This window comes from Equus asinus, chromosome 3 (assembly GCF_041296235.1).
Source record: "Equus asinus isolate D_3611 breed Donkey chromosome 3, EquAss-T2T_v2, whole genome shotgun sequence".
In the NCBI taxonomy this organism is placed as follows: Eukaryota; Metazoa; Chordata; class Mammalia; order Perissodactyla; family Equidae; genus Equus; species Equus asinus.
In genome coordinates this window covers 91,159,518-91,178,134 of record NC_091792.1, presented here as the reverse complement: position 1 = coordinate 91,178,134, position 18,617 = coordinate 91,159,518, and the positions used below count along the sequence as shown (strand labels likewise).

Genomic DNA, 18,617 nt, shown 5'->3' with positions numbered 1-18,617 from the left:
TGTTAAGTGCGTGCTGACACCTGGTGGTGAGTGGAGAATCCTGCACTATTTAACTGGCATGACCCACAGTATCTTCATGCAAAAGAGAAGGAATCCAGTAACTCCATCAGCAAGATGAGTTGTTTTAAAATAGTGTAAAGATGAGATGCCCCATAACTCCTAAGATTTTCCTTCGAATGGAAAACAGAAGAATATTTTTTTAAAGAAAAAATGTCCAAAGTCTGAAAGGCCTTGATATAGGCTTTAATAAACTCTTTCTGTTTTAAAATTTCTTAATAAAGAGTTTTCCCTCATGTCAAGTTGTTAAATGCCTGCATTTATGTTAAACAACGAAGTACGACCAAAATATCCACCTATGGCTGAATTACACGACCAATCATGCCCACATCCCACAGCCGACAGAGTGCCTACTGTATCGGAGGTGCACAATATTCACCGACTTAAAAAGACTACAGAAAAATAAAATCAAACTCATTGAAGTATCTTGCCCTCCAACTACATACCACCCTTCAAACTCACAGAGGCGCTTCGGTTTATTAACATGATAGTTTCAAACACGAGGAGGAGCTTCAGGCTGTCTACATAGTAATTAACTATACAACCTTTCAAAATACAGGGTAGGTGCCCTACCCTAGCTTGCCCAGTCACGATTCTGATTCAGGAGATCTGAGGTATCGCCCACGCACGGGGATTCTGAAAAGATTCCACTAGTGATTCTATTTCACATCCCAAGTCAAGAATGGCTGATTAAGCCACTAAAGTATTTACCTGAATGTCTACCCTGTTAAAGTATAACTAAGGGTATACGAAGAAGAGGTAGAATAAAACCAATCCCTAACTCAAATTTTGCCAAAGTTTTCACATATTGATGGTGTGAATATAAACTGGTTCAACGCCTCTAGAGTTGATTATAAATGCACATATCCTTTGACCCAGCAGCCTACTTCCAGAAAGTTATAGATACAGTTACAGTGCTTCAAATGACACGTGTTAAAGTTTAGTCAGTGAATTATTGCTTGTAGACAGTAAAAAGCAGGAAACAATTCAGTGCCCATCAGTATGTGACTGCTTAAAGAAATGATACATATATACAGTGGGACAGTGTGCTGGAGGAAAAAATAATTAAATGAGTAAAGCTCTTTACGTAATATGGAACAATCTCCAAAAGATATTGTTAAGTGATTTTTAAAAAAAGATTCACAATAGTGTGCATGGTGTGCTATATTTATGTTAAAAGGAAAAAAACATATACATATATGCTTATATATTCAAATATCTTTGTAAGAACATATCAGAAACTAGTACAATAATATTGTTTCTGGGAGGGGAAATGAACAGTCAGGGGACAGGCTTTGGAGGGAGAGGCTGTTCGCTGTATACACTTCTGTATTGTGAACCACATAAACATATTAACTATTCAATAATTTAAAAAAATTAAAAATGAAAATGATTTTACAGAAGAGAAATCTCAAGAGGCTGTTATTCAATCATTGTGGGGTAAACGATCAGACTACTGATTATGTCAAAACCAAAACACTATTTTACGTGGTCACACTTTGCATCCAAATGGATACTGAACAACCCTATGTAAGAGATTAAATGAGTTACCTGGAGATCCATTTGTACCTAAATCGGTAGGATACAGCTTTACTCAACACTGCGCGTGCCAGTGAGCCCTGTCAAAGCTCTAACTTAATAACATCTGACTGCACAACCTTGCAGCCCTCGGTCCCATCTTCCCGCCATGCTGTACAGAACACCTTTTGCGTTTAACCTGTTTAAAGTATTTGAACAAAGCCAGAGCTGTTCTCTAAGAATCTTGCCCTTCTGCAGCTTATCTTCCTCCAAAAATAAGGAGATAGCTCCCGCAAGGTAAGAATGCAAGCCTGGCTCTTGAGTTTTCAGAACCAAATATTATTTTGTCATCTAGGTACCTAGTAGCCTGAGCAAAAGGCTGTTGTGTCAATTAACACAAAGCGCCTGACCTTCTGAGTTCTGAACTGTCTGCCACACAGTCCCTGTCACAAGCCAACACGCGTTCCTACAGAGGAACAGATGCTCTGTGCTCCTCACGCATCTGCAGCGAAGGACTCTTCCTAGCAGAGGGCATGGACTCGTAATCGTGGGAGGCACGGGGCCGGGAGCTAACCGCACAGAATAGAGAATTTCTTTAAAGTTCTACCTTTAAAAATTCCCACAAATTTTATATTCTACTCTGAGTCTTGTTTTAGTTTAAAAATGTTGTTTCACTATAGAAAATGAAAATTCCAAGCGTTTCCCTCAGAATATTTCCTTTCCAAACGTTTTAAAGTTTATTGATATTTATTATATAGTTTGGAGTTCTCTCATGATACTGTCCTAGTTTGAAAAGCATGAATGTAGAAGATATTCTCTCAAATTACCCAAGTTTTTAAGTCTTATTTTAAATAAAATCATAAAAATGCTGTAAGACAACATGGCTCTCAATAACAGAGAGAGAATTGATCTTTTTAGCATGCAATGTACTAAGTTACTCTTCAATTGTTTCATATACTTAATTTTATCACTCCAAAAGTAAATGACCCCCCCATAATAGGCTATATATCATACTCTTTTTGGTATCTCCACTGAGCTTATGAAGGCAATTAAGGCATCCAATAAGTTCATGAACGACCTCGGCTGAAAAAGATACCCAAAAAGTCTTCTATTACATTAAAAAATTGACTATCAGTTGGAATTTGTTCAATCAAGAGAACTCACCATTAATATTAGAACAGTGTGTTTTACCACTTAAAACTAGGAATCATTCCGAACTAGAAACCTCAATAATTAACGTGCTTGTTCCATGGTGAACTGAATTATTACTGTCAAAATAACGTCAAGCAGTAATAATGCTCTTAATATCCTTTTATAAGGGAAAAATGTATTACACAATAGTTCGACATTCTAATTAAGGTGTTTTAGGGAATAATCTAATCATGCATTATAAAGTAATTCACACAAAAACATTCTTCTCCCTGTGAGGACTGTACAAACAACAGAACGAAAACATGACTCGCCTTACCATGCTTTGTCAAGTACTCCACGATATTCCCCACTATAGCTGGAACGCCATTCTCAGTGAGCCCCTGCTGTTCAAGGTCTTGGAGACTGACTCCAAACAATTTTTTATAGGTAGAATTCCTCTGCTCATTGAGTGGCACTGCCACTATCTTTTTCATGTCTTCTTTCAGCCGAACCGCTGCTTTACTTTGCTTAAAAGGGCGTAAGAAAAAAGAGCAGTCAGTCATATTTACCACGGGAGGTTGCATGGTTACAACAGAAACACCTGAATTAAAATGTAAGCGTTTCGAGATGTACAGTAGAGGTCCTTCACTTATTTTTACTTCAACTCAAATCAAAATCTCTAACATCTCTCACAGGTTGCTCAGTGTTACGAATGATGCACGCTGATATAATGGTTAAAAAGAGTGAAAAATAATGAGAAACCTAAAGCCACAACTTAAGTATAACTATGAGAGAGAGCAATACACTGCAGTATCCAAGATATATTACTACAGCAACCAGGGGGTGTGACTCAGAAGTACCCGGCTAGCAGGAAAAGAAAAGATTTATAAGGACACTGAAACCCCATGCAGATTCTGAAACAGTAGGATGTTTCTAAAAATGAAAATTTATCTAGACATTTTACGGTGGATTTAATTCGAAGTGTTAGAAAAAGAGTATACATATATATATGTAGAGTGAACAGTTATTTCTCTGATTTATTACATCCGTGAATATCTCTAATATTTTAACACATAAAATCAACTCAATTCTCATTGAGGTTCAAAATGCTGTATCTCTGAAACAGCAAACTTTCGGGTAGTCACAATTTTAAAAATTTCCACAAGAGTGTACACAGTATAAATAAAAAATACAACTTACATCCAATTAATTCAAGTTATCATCACAGTGAAAAAGCCATAAAATTTGTTTCATCCTTTTAATAGAAATTTGTTCCCCAAAGAAGCATTATAAAAAGTAAATTTTAATATGGTTTAATATAAAACTAAATGAGGGATTTTTTTAAAAAGCAGATGTCCTATATAAATGTTATCTGTAAGTCTAAATGATGAAAAGATGGCAAAATGCAAACAATTTTATTTGGGGACAGAGGCAGCAGATTGGGGAAACTTTCACTGTTGGTGATTTGTAGTAAGTAAGCAAAGCACCAATATTACAAGCGCAAGCTTGTGCAGCTGTTATAATCTAGAAGTAGAAACATTACTTCCATTTTAGAGTTGAAAAAACAAAGATCAGAGAGTTTAGTAACTTAGCAAAAGTCACAGAACTGGGAAGAGATAGCTTCATCTACTCTAAGTCCATGTTCTGCTCCTTAATTTAGATTTATATTAATGCTACAGTGCAGTTTGTGTATAATTACAGTAAGAAACTATGATAGATGCTGTATGTGACACACGACAATTACACAAATTTTACAACGTTGATTTTGAACAGGGTTCCTGTAACTTCAATTTTGAATCTTATTTCATGGACATATTTGCATCTTCTTATAGGTCACACTTGAAAGTCAGATTTTCCTAGTGAACATTCAGCAAAAGTTAGAATATAGATTTGGTATCTGTTCATATTATAGATAAGGCATAATGTTAGCTACTATGGAGTGGGGGTATGGACCAGAACTCTGATCTCTGTCACCAAGGAAATGATGAATTTGTTACTTAAGCCAAATTTGTAAGAGCTAATAATTTTTTCTTGCAGATTTAAAAATACATCAATCTTCTTCAACTGAACACATGGGGAATTTCAGTCAACCAGGTATTATCTGGTGAGTAAGCAGCCAAAAGTTACAAGTAATAATGAAACTTTGAAAATAGTCTCAAATGTAGCATTAGAAGCAGCTGACAATATGAGGTTAAATTATGCAAATTTTATTATCTTCTTGCAGAGACAATATAGTAGTTTAGAGCAGGGACTGTGGAATAAGACTCTGTTTCAAATCCCATTCTGATGTAATTAGCTGTCAACCTTGGACAAGCCACTTAACCTCTGCGTGCCTCAGTTTCTCCATCTGTGTCATGGAGCTACTAACAGTTCCTAACTCATAGGAATACAGGAGGCTGAAATGAGTTTGTATTCATAAAGGAATGAGAACAGTGCCTGGCACCTAAGTACTGATTGTTATAATCATCATCGTCGTCATCCTTCTTCCAGAAAATTTTTCTGGTTTCTTCTCAACAAAATGGAGAGAGACTTAACCACTCCTGTACTAAACATCTGTGTAGACCAAAGATTGTCATTTAAGAAGGCATCCCAGTCAAAACACGTTTGGGTGGTAGATAGTTTTGATGATTTAATTACTATTCTCCATATATCTCTAATCTCCTAAAATACGACTGATGAATAAGAACAAAATAATTTTTTGTATATAAGTATCAGAATTCTTCAAGTTTTTACTAGAAATTCTCAGTTTTCTTTCTATATTAGAGTTTAAAACCTTGAGTTAATGTTCTTTCGGCTCTTCACTCTGTCCCTTAGTCAAAATTTCAGTCAGCATGTTGTGTCTCCTGTTAACAGACGGTGGAAATAAGCCATCTTGGCATCACGTTTCGGAAAGTTTTCAAGTTAGAGACATGCAATTAACCTCACACAGTTTGAAGTGATTGCAAATTAAAATATCTCTTTATGCAATATAGAGCCACACTACACGGCAAGTCATATGTAATCACAGTAAGGAAGGAACATCTGATTGTTTCTAACTGGGAATCTAATTCAGGTTAACACTTTTTAAAAAGTGAATGTTGTTTAAAAACAACCATAATAAAACAAAACAATTATATTTTCAGAGACACCTAGATCAATTCTTCAGTGACCAAAAATACATATTATCAAGTTTTGCTCATCGAGCCTAGTTGGTGAAGGAGTCAGCTAACAGGAAGCGATAATGAGATGTTATTTGTAGTTTATATCTAAACCACTATACTACTTCAGTAGTTTAAAAATATACAACAGCTTAGAACAAATATAAAACATCCTTTCTGGTAAGTAATAACAAATATTAAACAGTCCCTTGGTCATGGAAAAATAAAACAACTGTGGAAATGAAAAGCCATGTGGAAACGTGCCTAAATTTACATGATTATCTGTTTTTAGAGCTATAATGTAACCCCCAGTGCTCTGGTTTGGCACTTGAGTTCTTAATCATGACAAACTATCACATTTCCAGAACCTTCAACCCTGGCGGTTCTATGAGGGCCCAGGCAGGACACCACCACATGCAGCTCTTTGCAGAGCTTAATACAAAATCGATTTTAAACTACTGAAATCAATGGCTGTATTTCCTTAAGGCAATCCTCCAAGAATGTAAGTACCGTGAATTTAAGGTACTTGGAAGGACAATCAGATTACATTGCTGGTTAAACTGAGAATTGCATGCCTTAAAACTCTTTGCAACTGGGGCTAGGACTAATAAATCTAAGCAGGAATGTGTAGACCAGAAAGCCACTCCACCGCCAAATAAAAGGGGCGTGAGGAAGGCATAAGATGAGCCTGAGACATCTTGTTCCAGAAAGCAAGGAAAGGCTCAAGGACTAACGGGCATGCCAAAAAGACCTGCGGGCCCCTTAAACGGGCTTCTACTGGCCAGATTTGGGCAAGTGGAGCACCAAGAGTAAGAACTGTAAATGATTATAACATATCGTGTAAGTAAAAATCCTTGAATCCAGTGATTCTAAGAAAAGCGAGAGAAAGACGTTAAAAAGCAAAAGTCCTCTTCAAAGGAGAATGCTGCAGCTAAATAGAGAAGGAATGACAGAATTCGAAAGTCACTATTTCCCACAAATCATTCCATCAAGGATTATCAGTGGATGCTAAAACATCAGGTGAAAGGCTGCTGGAGAACAGCATTTTCACAGCGTCAAAGATCACATACTAGTAACAAAGGAAAAAAATTTGCCTGTACGATTGACCTGGGTGTAATCACCTTAACTCAAAAGATCAAATTTATCACCACTAATCATGAGAAGAGTTGACATTATGTGCTCCCAATGTGGTGCAATATGCAGAACACACCATTTATAAAGTATTCTTGCCAAAAATGTTCAAGCTGATGCTAAGCCACCCTCTAAATCTACCATACAGTTTACAGGAAACACAGGAGCTAAAAGGACAAGTTAAACAGACCATGAGGAAACAATCAAATTCAGAACGAGAGGCATTCTAACAGATAACCGGCCTGAACTCTCCAAAACATCAACGTCACGAGGGAAAGACTGACTGAAGATTTCAAAGAAACTAAAACATACAACCCTCAAGTGTAACCTATGAATCTTGACTCCTTCCTAGTTAAAAAAAAAACCTAGCCAACTGTCTCTTTGGGACAACTGGGTAAGTCTGAATATGTGCTGGATATTAGATGGAATTATTGTAAACGTTATTCCGTATAATAGCATTGTGTAAGATCTAATGTATCCCAGCTGTGGTGTGCTCCTTATTCTCATGAGGTGCACGCTGAAGTAGGGGTACAGTATCATGATGTCTTCAAATACTTCAAAATATTTCAGACACTGTCTCTGCACAGGTATATGTATATACACACAGAGAGAGAGCATGATCACAAATATAGTAGAATGATAATTTTTAAGTGAATAGTATATGAAGTGTTCATTTTGCTGTCTTTTCGATTTTTATGAATGCTTGATATTTTTCACTAATAAAAATCAGAATAAAAATAGGGACCTCTCAAAGAGACCTCCTGCTAAAAAAGAGCAGCGCCATTTTTGACAGCACAATCAGGAGGGAAAGGAACATGTTCTCTTCAAACTGCAATTAAAACGTTAACAATAACAATTGTGGGACTGTTCTTACACAGAGACATGGACAATCATATCAGCCTGGATGGGGTTGGGTCATTGAGAAAGACTCCACCTGAAATTAGGGTACCTGGGTTTGAACCCTGGATTTGACACTGAACTGTGTATTCTCACAGGGAACATCAGCTTCTTTGGTCAAGTGTGCAGCTTTGGAGAGGAGCAACAATAAAGAAGGACAACCATGCTCTCTGTCTGGCCACGCTGGCCAAGTCAAGCTTAGGGATCTCTGGGAGGACAAGTGCTGTAGCCAGGTCGCCCTCACACTCAGCCTCTGGACCTGATAAAAATTCTCATCTACACCAAGCCTGGGTCCTCATCTGTTAAATGGCAATACTACCACATACTTTAAAATGTTGGGAGAGTTTGATAAGATAATGTATGTAAAGGTATATCACACAAGAAGAGAATCAATGCTAAAAATGTTGATTAAGAATTTCTTCCTGGTAACTAGTTCTTTAAAAGGACACTCATAGAGTTTGAGTTAAGGAACTCTCTTCTTCCTTAGTAACAGAACTCTAATTTTGTTTGAGAGGGTGGGGAGCAAAGTGTCCAGTTAAAACAGACCCACCTTCCTGGCAGCATATCCTTGTAGTTACAGATGGCCATATATCTACGTTTGGCCAATGAGATGTAAACAGAAGTTGTTAGGACCACCAGCAAAACTCCTTGAGAGGGAGGCCAAGGGGGATTGCCCCATGGTGTAGTGGTTAAGTTCATGCACTCTGCTTTGTTGGCCCCAGGGTTGGCAGGTTCAGATACCGGGCACAGACCTACACACCGCTCCTCAAGCCATGCTGTGGTGGCATCCCACGTAGAAAAGAGAGGAAGACTGACACAGATGTTAGCTCAGCAACAATCTTCCTCAAGCAAAAAGAGGAAGATTGGCAACAGATGTTAGCTCAGGACCAATCTTTCTCACCAAAAAAAAAAAATTAGGGAGGTCACGTCAGTCTTTTTCCCTATACCCACCTTCTGCTTAGATGACAGAAGTAACGCTTGATAACCATCTTGTGACTATGTAGCAACCCAGAAGCTAGAAGCTAATTTCTAAGGACAGCAAAATAGAAAAAAAGGGACTTGTATCCTGATAACATCATAGAGTCTGCCCAGAATATCTATCTACAGACTTCTTTTACGTGAGAAGGGAGGAAAAATCAGTTTCAAATAATGCTCTGTCAAGAATGTCAAAAACTATTTACTGAACATATTGTTAGGTTAAGGAAATCAGAAGCATCCTATAAATCAGTGTTTCCAAATCTCGTTCATTAATTTTAAAAACTCAAAGCACTTTTTGTATATCTTATTAGTTATCCTTACACAAACATTTTGTAGCATCTATTGTCTATGTGCATTGCAGATCTAAACAATGGTTCTTAACCTGGAATCCACAAAAGTACGTGAAACATTTTTAAAAATCAAAATCTCAAAGAGGTCTATGATCTGAAAAGCAAAGATCCGAGAATCTTCAAGCATTTAAAGAAAAGTTAGGTTTAATTAAGAGAAGATTTAAAAAAAAATTCTCTATCCAAATAAATATGTACTTATCTTAGATCACCTTATATCTAACAAATAAGTTCAACTAATTTCCGCAACTTAGACTAAAAAAGATTAAAAAGTCCCTATCTAGTATCATTGAAATGTTTAAGAAACTATTAAAAACAAATACAATACAAATCTTGTGAATGTTATCACTTCTCCTGAAACCACGCAGATTAAGAGGAGGATGAAGAAAAGCAAAGCAGCAGAAGACAGAACAGCTGTAAACTCCAATTTGTGCATCAGTGCAGCAAAGGTGAGGATGGGGCAGGAGGCTCAGGCAGAGTCATGCCAGCACTGTGGGGGGTCTGCAGACCACAGCAGGGCCCAGCAGAGGAAGGTTTTAAAATCTCCGACAAAGATTTATTTCCTTGAAGACAGAGCACACTTAGAGAGGGAGCTGAACAGGGCTCAACTGCTTAGAGGAAGAGGAGAAAAAGGTGCAGAAAGTACCGAAGGGGACCCCAAGAGGGCAGATAGCAGGAAACACCAGAAAAATGCACCACCTAATAGTGAGTGCATTACCTTAGTGGGCAAATTTGTGAAGAGCTCTCCTGTCCCAGCTTAGCTTCTGAGGGCAGGGAGAGATGGGCAGGCAGAAGGGCCACACTGAAGAAAACAGCCCTTTTTGTAGCAACAGAGATGGAGTCCCAGGGCTATGAAACTTGAAAAGCTACCTTGGCCCCTAAAACAACACCCCACAGGAACCTCTTGCTTCAGATGCCACAAAAATCCATCTCATTGAAATATGAGTAAGAAAAAAGGAACATGGCCAGCAACTATACAGAGACAGAACTTTTAAAAAAATATTAAAAAGTACCATGACTATCCTGAAATAACTCATCAGAAAAATGTTGCCAAGAAGCAGATGGAAACTGTAACCTAACAACAGAAAGAACTAACAAAAGTTAATAAGGAAATAACACCAAAAGCACAGGCAACAACAAAATTGGACTTCATCAGAATTAAAAACTTTTGTTCATTAAAAGACTATGAGCAGAATGAAAAGACAACCCACAGAATAGAAAATTTGCAAATAATATATCTGATAAGGGATTAATATCTAGAATATGTAAAGAACTCCTAAACTCAACTACAAATAAAACCAACAACCCACTTCAAAAATGGGCAAAAGACTTGAATAGAGATTTCCCCAAAGACAACATACAAATGGCCAATAAGCACATGAAAAGGCACTCAATATCAATAGCCTTAGGGAAACACAAATCAAAACTACAATGAGATACCACTTAATACCCATTAAGATGACTATTATCAAAAAAAACCCACAAAATAACAAGTGTTGGCCAGGACATGGAGAAACTGGAGCTCCTGTGCATCGCTGGTGGGACCGTCAAATGGTACAGCGCTGTGGAAAACAGGCAGTTCCTCAAAATGTTAAATATAGAATTACCATATGACCCAGCAATTCCACTTCAGGGTACAAAGCCTAAAAGCGGGTCCACCAATGTTCACAGCAGCATTATTTACATTAACCAAAAAGTGGAGACAACCCAAATGTTCATCAACAGATGACTGGATAAATAAAATGTGGTCTATACACACAGTGGAGTATTACTCAGCCTTATAAAGGAATAAAATTCTGATACATGCTATAGCATAGATGAACCTTGAAAACATCATGCAAAGTGAAATAAGCCAGATGCAAAAGGACAAAAATTCTACGATTCTACTTATGAGATATCCAGGCTAGGCAAATCCATAGAAAATAAAACAACGGTTAGCAGCCCTGGGAGGAGGGGGGGATGAGGAGTTATTGTTTAATGGGTAACAGAGTTTATGTTGTGGATGATGAGAAAGTTCTAGAAACGGATAATGGTAATGGTTGCACAACATTGTGACTGTACTAATGCCACTGAATCGTACACCTAAAAATGGTTAAAATGGTCAATTTTATGTTACATATATTTTACCACAATTTTTTAAAAAGTTAATGAATCTATCACGACGACGAAACAATACCACAATGCAGAAATACAAAACTTTAGGGAAGAGATAGTCAGTAGGAGAATGTGAAATGGAGACTGGCAGAAATCAGGAAAGGAAGAAAAGGAAAAGACAAAAACCTTTCAGAAGTGAAGACTAAATTATAAAGAGCACAAAGGAGAACAGAAACTATTGACAGCCCAGCAAGGGATATACAGGACATAAACGAGAAAAGTAGACATAATGAAACAAAAAAATCAAAGACCTGAAAGAGAGCTACAGAAAGCGGTTAAATGAACACCAACAAATGTGTTATTGGAGTCCCCAAAGAAAAATACCAAAAAATGGAGTAGAATATTTAAAGATGTAATTCACGAAAACTTTGTTTAAATAGAAGGCTTGAATCCACAAACTGAAGGTAAATCACAAACCTAGAACAGTCCACACAAAGATATATTCTAGGAAACTATTAGACCGACAATAAAGAATCCTTTGGGCAGCCAGGCAAAAATCATGCCTTAATAAGGAAAGAAAATAAGAGTGGCCTCAAACTTAGAGATTGCAGTATTTAACATTCGAAGACAATAGAATAAGACTTACAAGATGTTTAAGGAAAGAAAGCATTAGTCCAATTTAATAACCAATCAAGCTGTCCTTCAACTATAAAAGCTATAGTCTGAATATGCAAAGGCTAAGGGAATATTGTACACTTGAACCTTTCTTGAGAAAACTACCAGAGAACAAACTTGAACCAATTAATAGAAGGCTGGAGAGACTTCAAAGAAAGGATGAGCAAAGAAATTTTTTAAAAGAAATTTAAAATTTAAAAAAGAAAAATAAAGTACATCATGTTACATGAGGAAGGAAGGGAGAACCTGAAACAATTATACTCAAAAGACTTGGGGTTGAAATATTTCCAGATTTTAGAAGAGCTGCCATGTGGTTCAGAGGGCAGAACCAGAAGTGAGGGGTGGTTAGCTGGAGACAGATCTTAAGATATATAAAGAAGAAATAATAGTGCCTTCTGGAGATGGAATAGATTTTCTCAGGAGGAGGTAAGGTTCCCAGTAATCAAAGATAGGTCACAACAATAGCGGGATACCATTTGTCATTCCTTCTACATGTGGAAATTTTTTCTTTAAAGAAAAGAGAAACTAATGTTGGCAAGAACAAAAGAAGTGAGATGTAAAGTGGTTCAAATTTATGGAGGGCAATTTGGCGACGCCCAGCAAAAGCTGGGGCTTCTTTCCAGGCTAGGTGTCCAAACACAGGAGGACAAGTAACAGTGAGCGAGACTCAGATCTTAGACAAATGGGACTCAAGATATCACAATATACTGTTATATGGGAGAAAAAGGCTATAAAACTAATGTCAAGTATAATCTGTTTTTATAACTTTATGTACTACAGAAAAAACTATAAGGCATAAACAAATATATTACATGTTTACTTCTGGCTTATAGAGTCTTAGATGATTCTTATTTTCTCTTTTTTATTTTTTGGTATTTCCTAAATTTTATACACCAGATATATTACTATTATACCAAGAAAAATTAAAGGCTGTTATAAAAAGAATTCTCTATATAAAAGAAAGTCAACACCTACTGCTGACTTCCAGTGACAATGGAATAAAAGAGTGCACAAGTTCTCTCCTGAAAAAACAATACAAACTGGACAAGACTGTCAGAACCACCATTTCAGGGCTCTGGAAACTGACCAAAGGCAAAACACACACTGAGAAACACTTATTCATAAAAAGCTGATGAAGTTAAGAACAGTGGGAGTTTGTGGCACACTTTCCCGTGCCTGCTCCCAGACCTGTCCACTCCCCCAGGCGCTGGGTTGGCACAATAGTGCTAACATGGGGGAGCCAAGAGTGAAAACCAGCAGCTTTGGTTCTGGCTGAACTGATTTGGAAGACAGGACAAAGAGAAAGACAGACAGGACAACCCACGCCTAGCGGGTTGGGTATCTGGATAAAGGACTTGTATCCAGAATATGTAAAAAGAACTTTTACAACTCAATAAGAACAAACAACCCAATAAAGAAATGGGCAAAAGATATGAACAGACATTTAGCCAAAGGAGATATATAAGTGGATAAAATGCATATGAAAAAAAAGCCCATCACATTTGTCATTAAGAAACTGAGACAGCACTACAAATTCACTAGAATGACTATAATAAACAAAGACTAACAAAACAATATGCTGGCAAGGATGTGGAGAAACTGGAATTCTCATACATTGATAATGGTAATGTAAAATGATACAATGATTTTGGAAAACAGTTTGGCAGTTTCTTAAGACATTAAACATAAATCTACCATATGATCCTGCAGTTCCACCCTAGGTGCTGACCTGACAGAAACGGAACTACATCCACACAAAGACTTCTATATGAATGTTCACAGCAATATTATTATTATTATTATTATTATTTAAGATTTTATTTTTTCCTTTTTCTCCCCAAAGCCCCCCAGTACACACCTGTATATATTCTTTAGTTGTGGGATGCCACCTCAGTGTGGCCTGATGAGCGGTGCCATGTCTGCACCCAGGATCCAAACCAGCAAAACCCTGGGCCACCGCAGTGGAGCGCGCAAACTTAACCACTCGGCCATGGAGCCAGCCCCAGCAATATTATTCTTAACAGCCCAAACTGGAAATGATCCAAATGTCTACTAGTGAATGGATAAACAAAATGTGATATATAATAGATTATTAAGCAATAAAAAGGAATGAAATATTGATACATGCTACAACATGGATGAACCTCAAAAACATTATGCTAAGTGAAAGAAGCAAGTCACAAGAGAATAAACATTATATGATTTCATTTACATCAAATATCCAGAAAAGGTAAATGTATAGAAACATAAAGTAAATTAGTGGTTGTCTGAGATTGTGGGGGAGGAGAGCAGGCGTTGGGAATGGGAACTAACTGTAAATTAGCACAAAGGATCTTACTGAGGTGATGGAATGTTCTGGAACTAGACCGATATTTGCACAATTGGTAAACTTACTAAAAATCATTAAATTGAACATTTTCAATGAGTATATTTTATAGTATGTAAATTACACTTCAGAAGAGCTGTTAAAAACATAGAAAAAAGTTATCAAGTGCTTGGTAATCTCCTGCCAAAATAAGACTATGCATCAGTACAAAGAATACACTGAAATTAATCTGCTTTTGGAAACATTCCACATTCTTCATTATAATAGCACACTTTATCCCTCTTCAATAATTCTATGTATTATTTATTTATTTTTGAGGAAGATTAGCTCTGAGCTAACATCTGCTGCCAATCCTCCTCTTTGCTGAGGAAGACTGGCCCTGAGCTAACATGCATACCTATCCTCCTCTACTTTATATGTGGGACACCTACCACAACATGCCTTGCCAAGCGGTGCCATGTCCGCACCTGGGATCTGAACCGGCGGACCCTGGGCCACCGAAGTGGAACGTGCAAACTTAACGGCTGCACCACTGGGCCGGCCCCTCCCTCTTCAATAATTCTAGATGCAACACGTAAGTTCTGGGGTGGCTCACTTTTAAGTGATTACCACTGCTATACCAATGTATTAAAAATCTGAAAGCACAGAAACATTCACGTGCTTAGAATCCCTTGGTTATTTGGAGAAAAAGGGGACAGTCCGTAATGTCACTAATGTTAAACCTTTTGCTCATCATTGTTGGCAGTCTTAATAGAGCCAAAGAGGATTGAAACAGAAGAGAACTGTCTTGCAAGAGGTTGCTATGAGTCAAATTTGAAAAATGCTCCTGGAAAGGCTATTTTTGCCATTGTTTCTCAACAAATTTAGCAGTATGTAAATTTGAAAGCAGAAAACTTTTTTTAAAAAGTTACAAAGACTCAGTTCAACTTAAAGACCTAATTAAAAAAAATAAGAACTATAAAGACATTTTGCTTTTGGAAAAATTAAGGTTTTAAAACATATAGCCTCAGAAATACCAAATGTGCTTAAAACTAATGTTGCATGTAAGTACTTGCAGACTTTTGTGATTTACAGTGTAAATCAGAGAAATAATTTCTGAGATCATTTATCTACATTTTAACTAAAACTAGTTTCTTAAAAGAATCTCTGGAAATTAATGAAACATTCAACTGACTTCTATTGCATAATTTTCAGTAATTTGTACATTTTTCATACAGTGAAAGAGTAAAAATTTAGCAAACCTATAGTAATATTCTCTAATTCTTTCATCTGAAAAAAAAATCTGTATTTACAGCTAAGATGACTCCATTTACCAATTAAAATGTTAGCCTTCCTAAGGGCCTAGCTTTATCATTAAGATCATGGAATCCTGCCCTCAGTTTTGGCTAATAATCCAGTCCTCCAAATAAAGGAAGCCCTAACTGAAGTGACTACAGGGGTGAAAAAAGGCATGTGTGTGCTAAATTTTCTGACAGTTTAACAAATGAAAAAGTATAATTGGCCGAGAGCTACAAATTCTAAGTAGTACACGACTCAGAGAAGCCCAGAACCCTGCAAGGGCGTCTCACCTCATAACTCTAATGCCATGAGAGAAGCCTGTAACAAGTCGTCCCATAACCACTCAGCCTTCTCCTTCTTACTTCTGGTGATGGAATGCTGACCACCTCATAAGACAACCAGCTTAATTTTTAGACACTGGAATCTTCAGACACTTCCTTCTACTGGATTGAAACTGCTTGATTACATTCTTCCCAGCTCTAGGTCTGCCCTGTGGAATTTGCAGGGAAAATCTACTTCCTTTTATACCTTAGACAATTTCAAGTAATTTAAATGTTTCAATATATATCTGTAAAAGTACTGTACACATTCAAATGTAATATCCATTGCCTTTATGTTTGTAAACCAATCTATTTCTTCTGGACAGAGCTACCATTCCCTATTCTTTGAGCAGCCTCTAATTTTACTAATTTAAATTTAATAAAAGTAAAATAGGCACATGATCAAAACTCAAACATACAAGAGTAAACTGAAAAGTCTACCTATCCCAGCCCAATAGTTCTTGTTTCCTTGCAGAAATTTTCTATGCATAATTAAGCACATAAATGCATATACTTTTTAAAAAGGCAAATGTAACTACACTATTGTACATATATGCACCTTATTTTTGCTACTTGATCAATTTTGGATGTCTTTCCATATTGGCACATATAGCTGTTTAATATTACATTATATAGAGATATTATAATTGATTTAATCAATCCTGTTTACTAACATTTAGGTTATTTACAGTTCTTGCTTTACAAATATTTCAGCAATGAACATTTTTATATAACTGTACAAGTACCTGTAAGATAAATACCTAGAGGTGAGATTGCTAGATCAACCGGTACATCAATTATAAGTTGTGGTACCTATTACCACACTGCCCAACAAAGATGCTTCAGCGGTTTATAGTTTGACTGTCAGCATGTGAGTGCCTGCTTCTCATTCTCTTGTCAACCTCGGGCGTTAAAAATTTTAAATTTTGCCAATATTTATAACTATGAATGAGACTGAGCAATTTTCATATGTTTATTAACACACATTTCTTATTTGTGAACCTCCTATCCCTAAGCTTTGCCCATTTTTTATTTGGGTAGTTTTCTTAATGATTTGTAGGAACTTTTAGTATATTAAAAAATTAATCTGGCTTTAGTGATGTGTGTTGTAAATATCTGTCCTAGTTTTCTTTTGGCATTTTAATTTGTTTATGATATTTGGGGTTGTGCAGACATTTTAGTTGTCTGGCAGAAAAATTCAACTATCTTTTCTCTCAGGGCTTCTATCGTGGGTCTTCTTTAGAAAGACATTCCTTGATCCAAAATTAATTTTTAAATTCACACATATATTTGTCTAGTATTTTTATGCTTTCACTTTGATATTTATATCCTTGATCCATCTATAGTGAGGAAGAAATCCAGCAATTATTTTTCCTCAAGTGACTAGCATTATTAAACTGTTTTAATTCTTACTATTTTGATATCTGCTTTGCTAAGCCCTCCAAACTTAGTCTTAAAGGAGTAGCTGTAATAAATCCTAGTCATAAAATAAAACCATATAGAATTTTTTCCCATAAATGACTGATTTTGAACAATAAATTTTTTTTTTTTAAAGATTTTATTTTTTCGTTTTTCTCCCCAAAGCCCCCCTGGTACATAGTTGTATATTCTTCATTGTGGGTCCTTCTAGTTGTGGTATGTGGGACGCCGCCTCAGCATGGTTTGATGAGCAGTGTCATGTCTGCACCCAGGATTCGAACCAATGAAACACTGGGCCGCCTGCAGCGGAGCGCGTGAACTTAACCACTCGGCCACGGGGCCAGCCCCTGAACAATAAATTTTTAAAAGTCTCCAATGTGCCTGTTATTTATATGAACATATAAATATTTACTTAAATAACTTACATAAACTTAAGAAGGCTATTACTTGCCACAGTACCTCTTTATAAACCATTATAGCTTCACGCTTACAGATAACAACTCAAGCATGCTTTCTTGTGGTTTCAGAAACTACTGGACACAGGTTTCTTCCTTTTCTTTGGAATTTAATTTCCCTAAGTAAGCTTTAAGATTTAGATCAGATTTAATCTAATCTAACTTACCACCCTAGCATAGTCTTCTCTACCCAATAACCCCATTCTTTCACTTTATATGCTACTTCATGCCAGTTTGCATTTTCCACCGCTGTCACTAAAGCTTACTTACAATCTTCTGCACAGGAACATTAAGCCAATCCACACAACCAACTGTGCTTCCAAAGAACTGACCCTGAAACAAGTAACCTAGATGCTAGTGGCTTTACCTATACCAGCCTTTAAGTGCTAATCTATAACCGTGTTATTAACCACATTTGATTTTTGAATTCTGTATGGCAGAGATGAAAATTTTTTTTGCAATACAATTCAGATTAGCAGAAGAAAATATACATGCTTTCATTTGACTATTACTAGTCTAGTCTTCTGATACTTCATCATTGGTTATTGTGGCAAAAAAGCAAAACTAAACATTCAATCATGTTTAAAATTTAGTCTAAGTCCAATAATATAAACAGTCCCTTCAGATCACTGAATTTCTTTCATTTTATTTAAAATAAAGTAGAATTCACCTACGACAATATTAAGGAAACCGCCTTAAGGCAAGACAGAAAGTAGCCTACCATATAACAAAGGTACTGTTTTTATGATGCTGAATACTTTACAATGTATTCTCATTGTAGTATCTGATTTGATTCTCATAACCATCTGATTTAGGCTGCTATTATCCCTATTTGACAGGTGAGGAAGGTGAGA

The 18,617-nt window shown here is 36.6% G+C and overlaps 1 protein-coding gene across 10 annotated transcripts in view; it reads right to left on the bottom strand.

Annotated features, from left to right (window-relative positions):
• The window catches only part of FAM13A (family with sequence similarity 13 member A), a 313,429-nt gene that overhangs the window by 267,734 nt on the left and 27,078 nt on the right, over positions 1–18,617 (bottom strand). For 9 of the 10 annotated variants that reach the window (XM_070505399.1, XM_070505400.1, XM_070505393.1 and 6 more), the window contains one exon: positions 3,044–3,233. In XM_070505399.1, coding sequence (XP_070361500.1) covers positions 3,044–3,200 — 157 coding nt within the window. In that variant the 5' untranslated portion in view covers positions 3,201–3,233. Of the gene's footprint in view, positions 1–3,043; positions 3,234–13,823; positions 14,018–18,617 lie in introns of all 10 variants that reach the window. The other variant, XM_070505397.1, reaches the window with a different exon arrangement.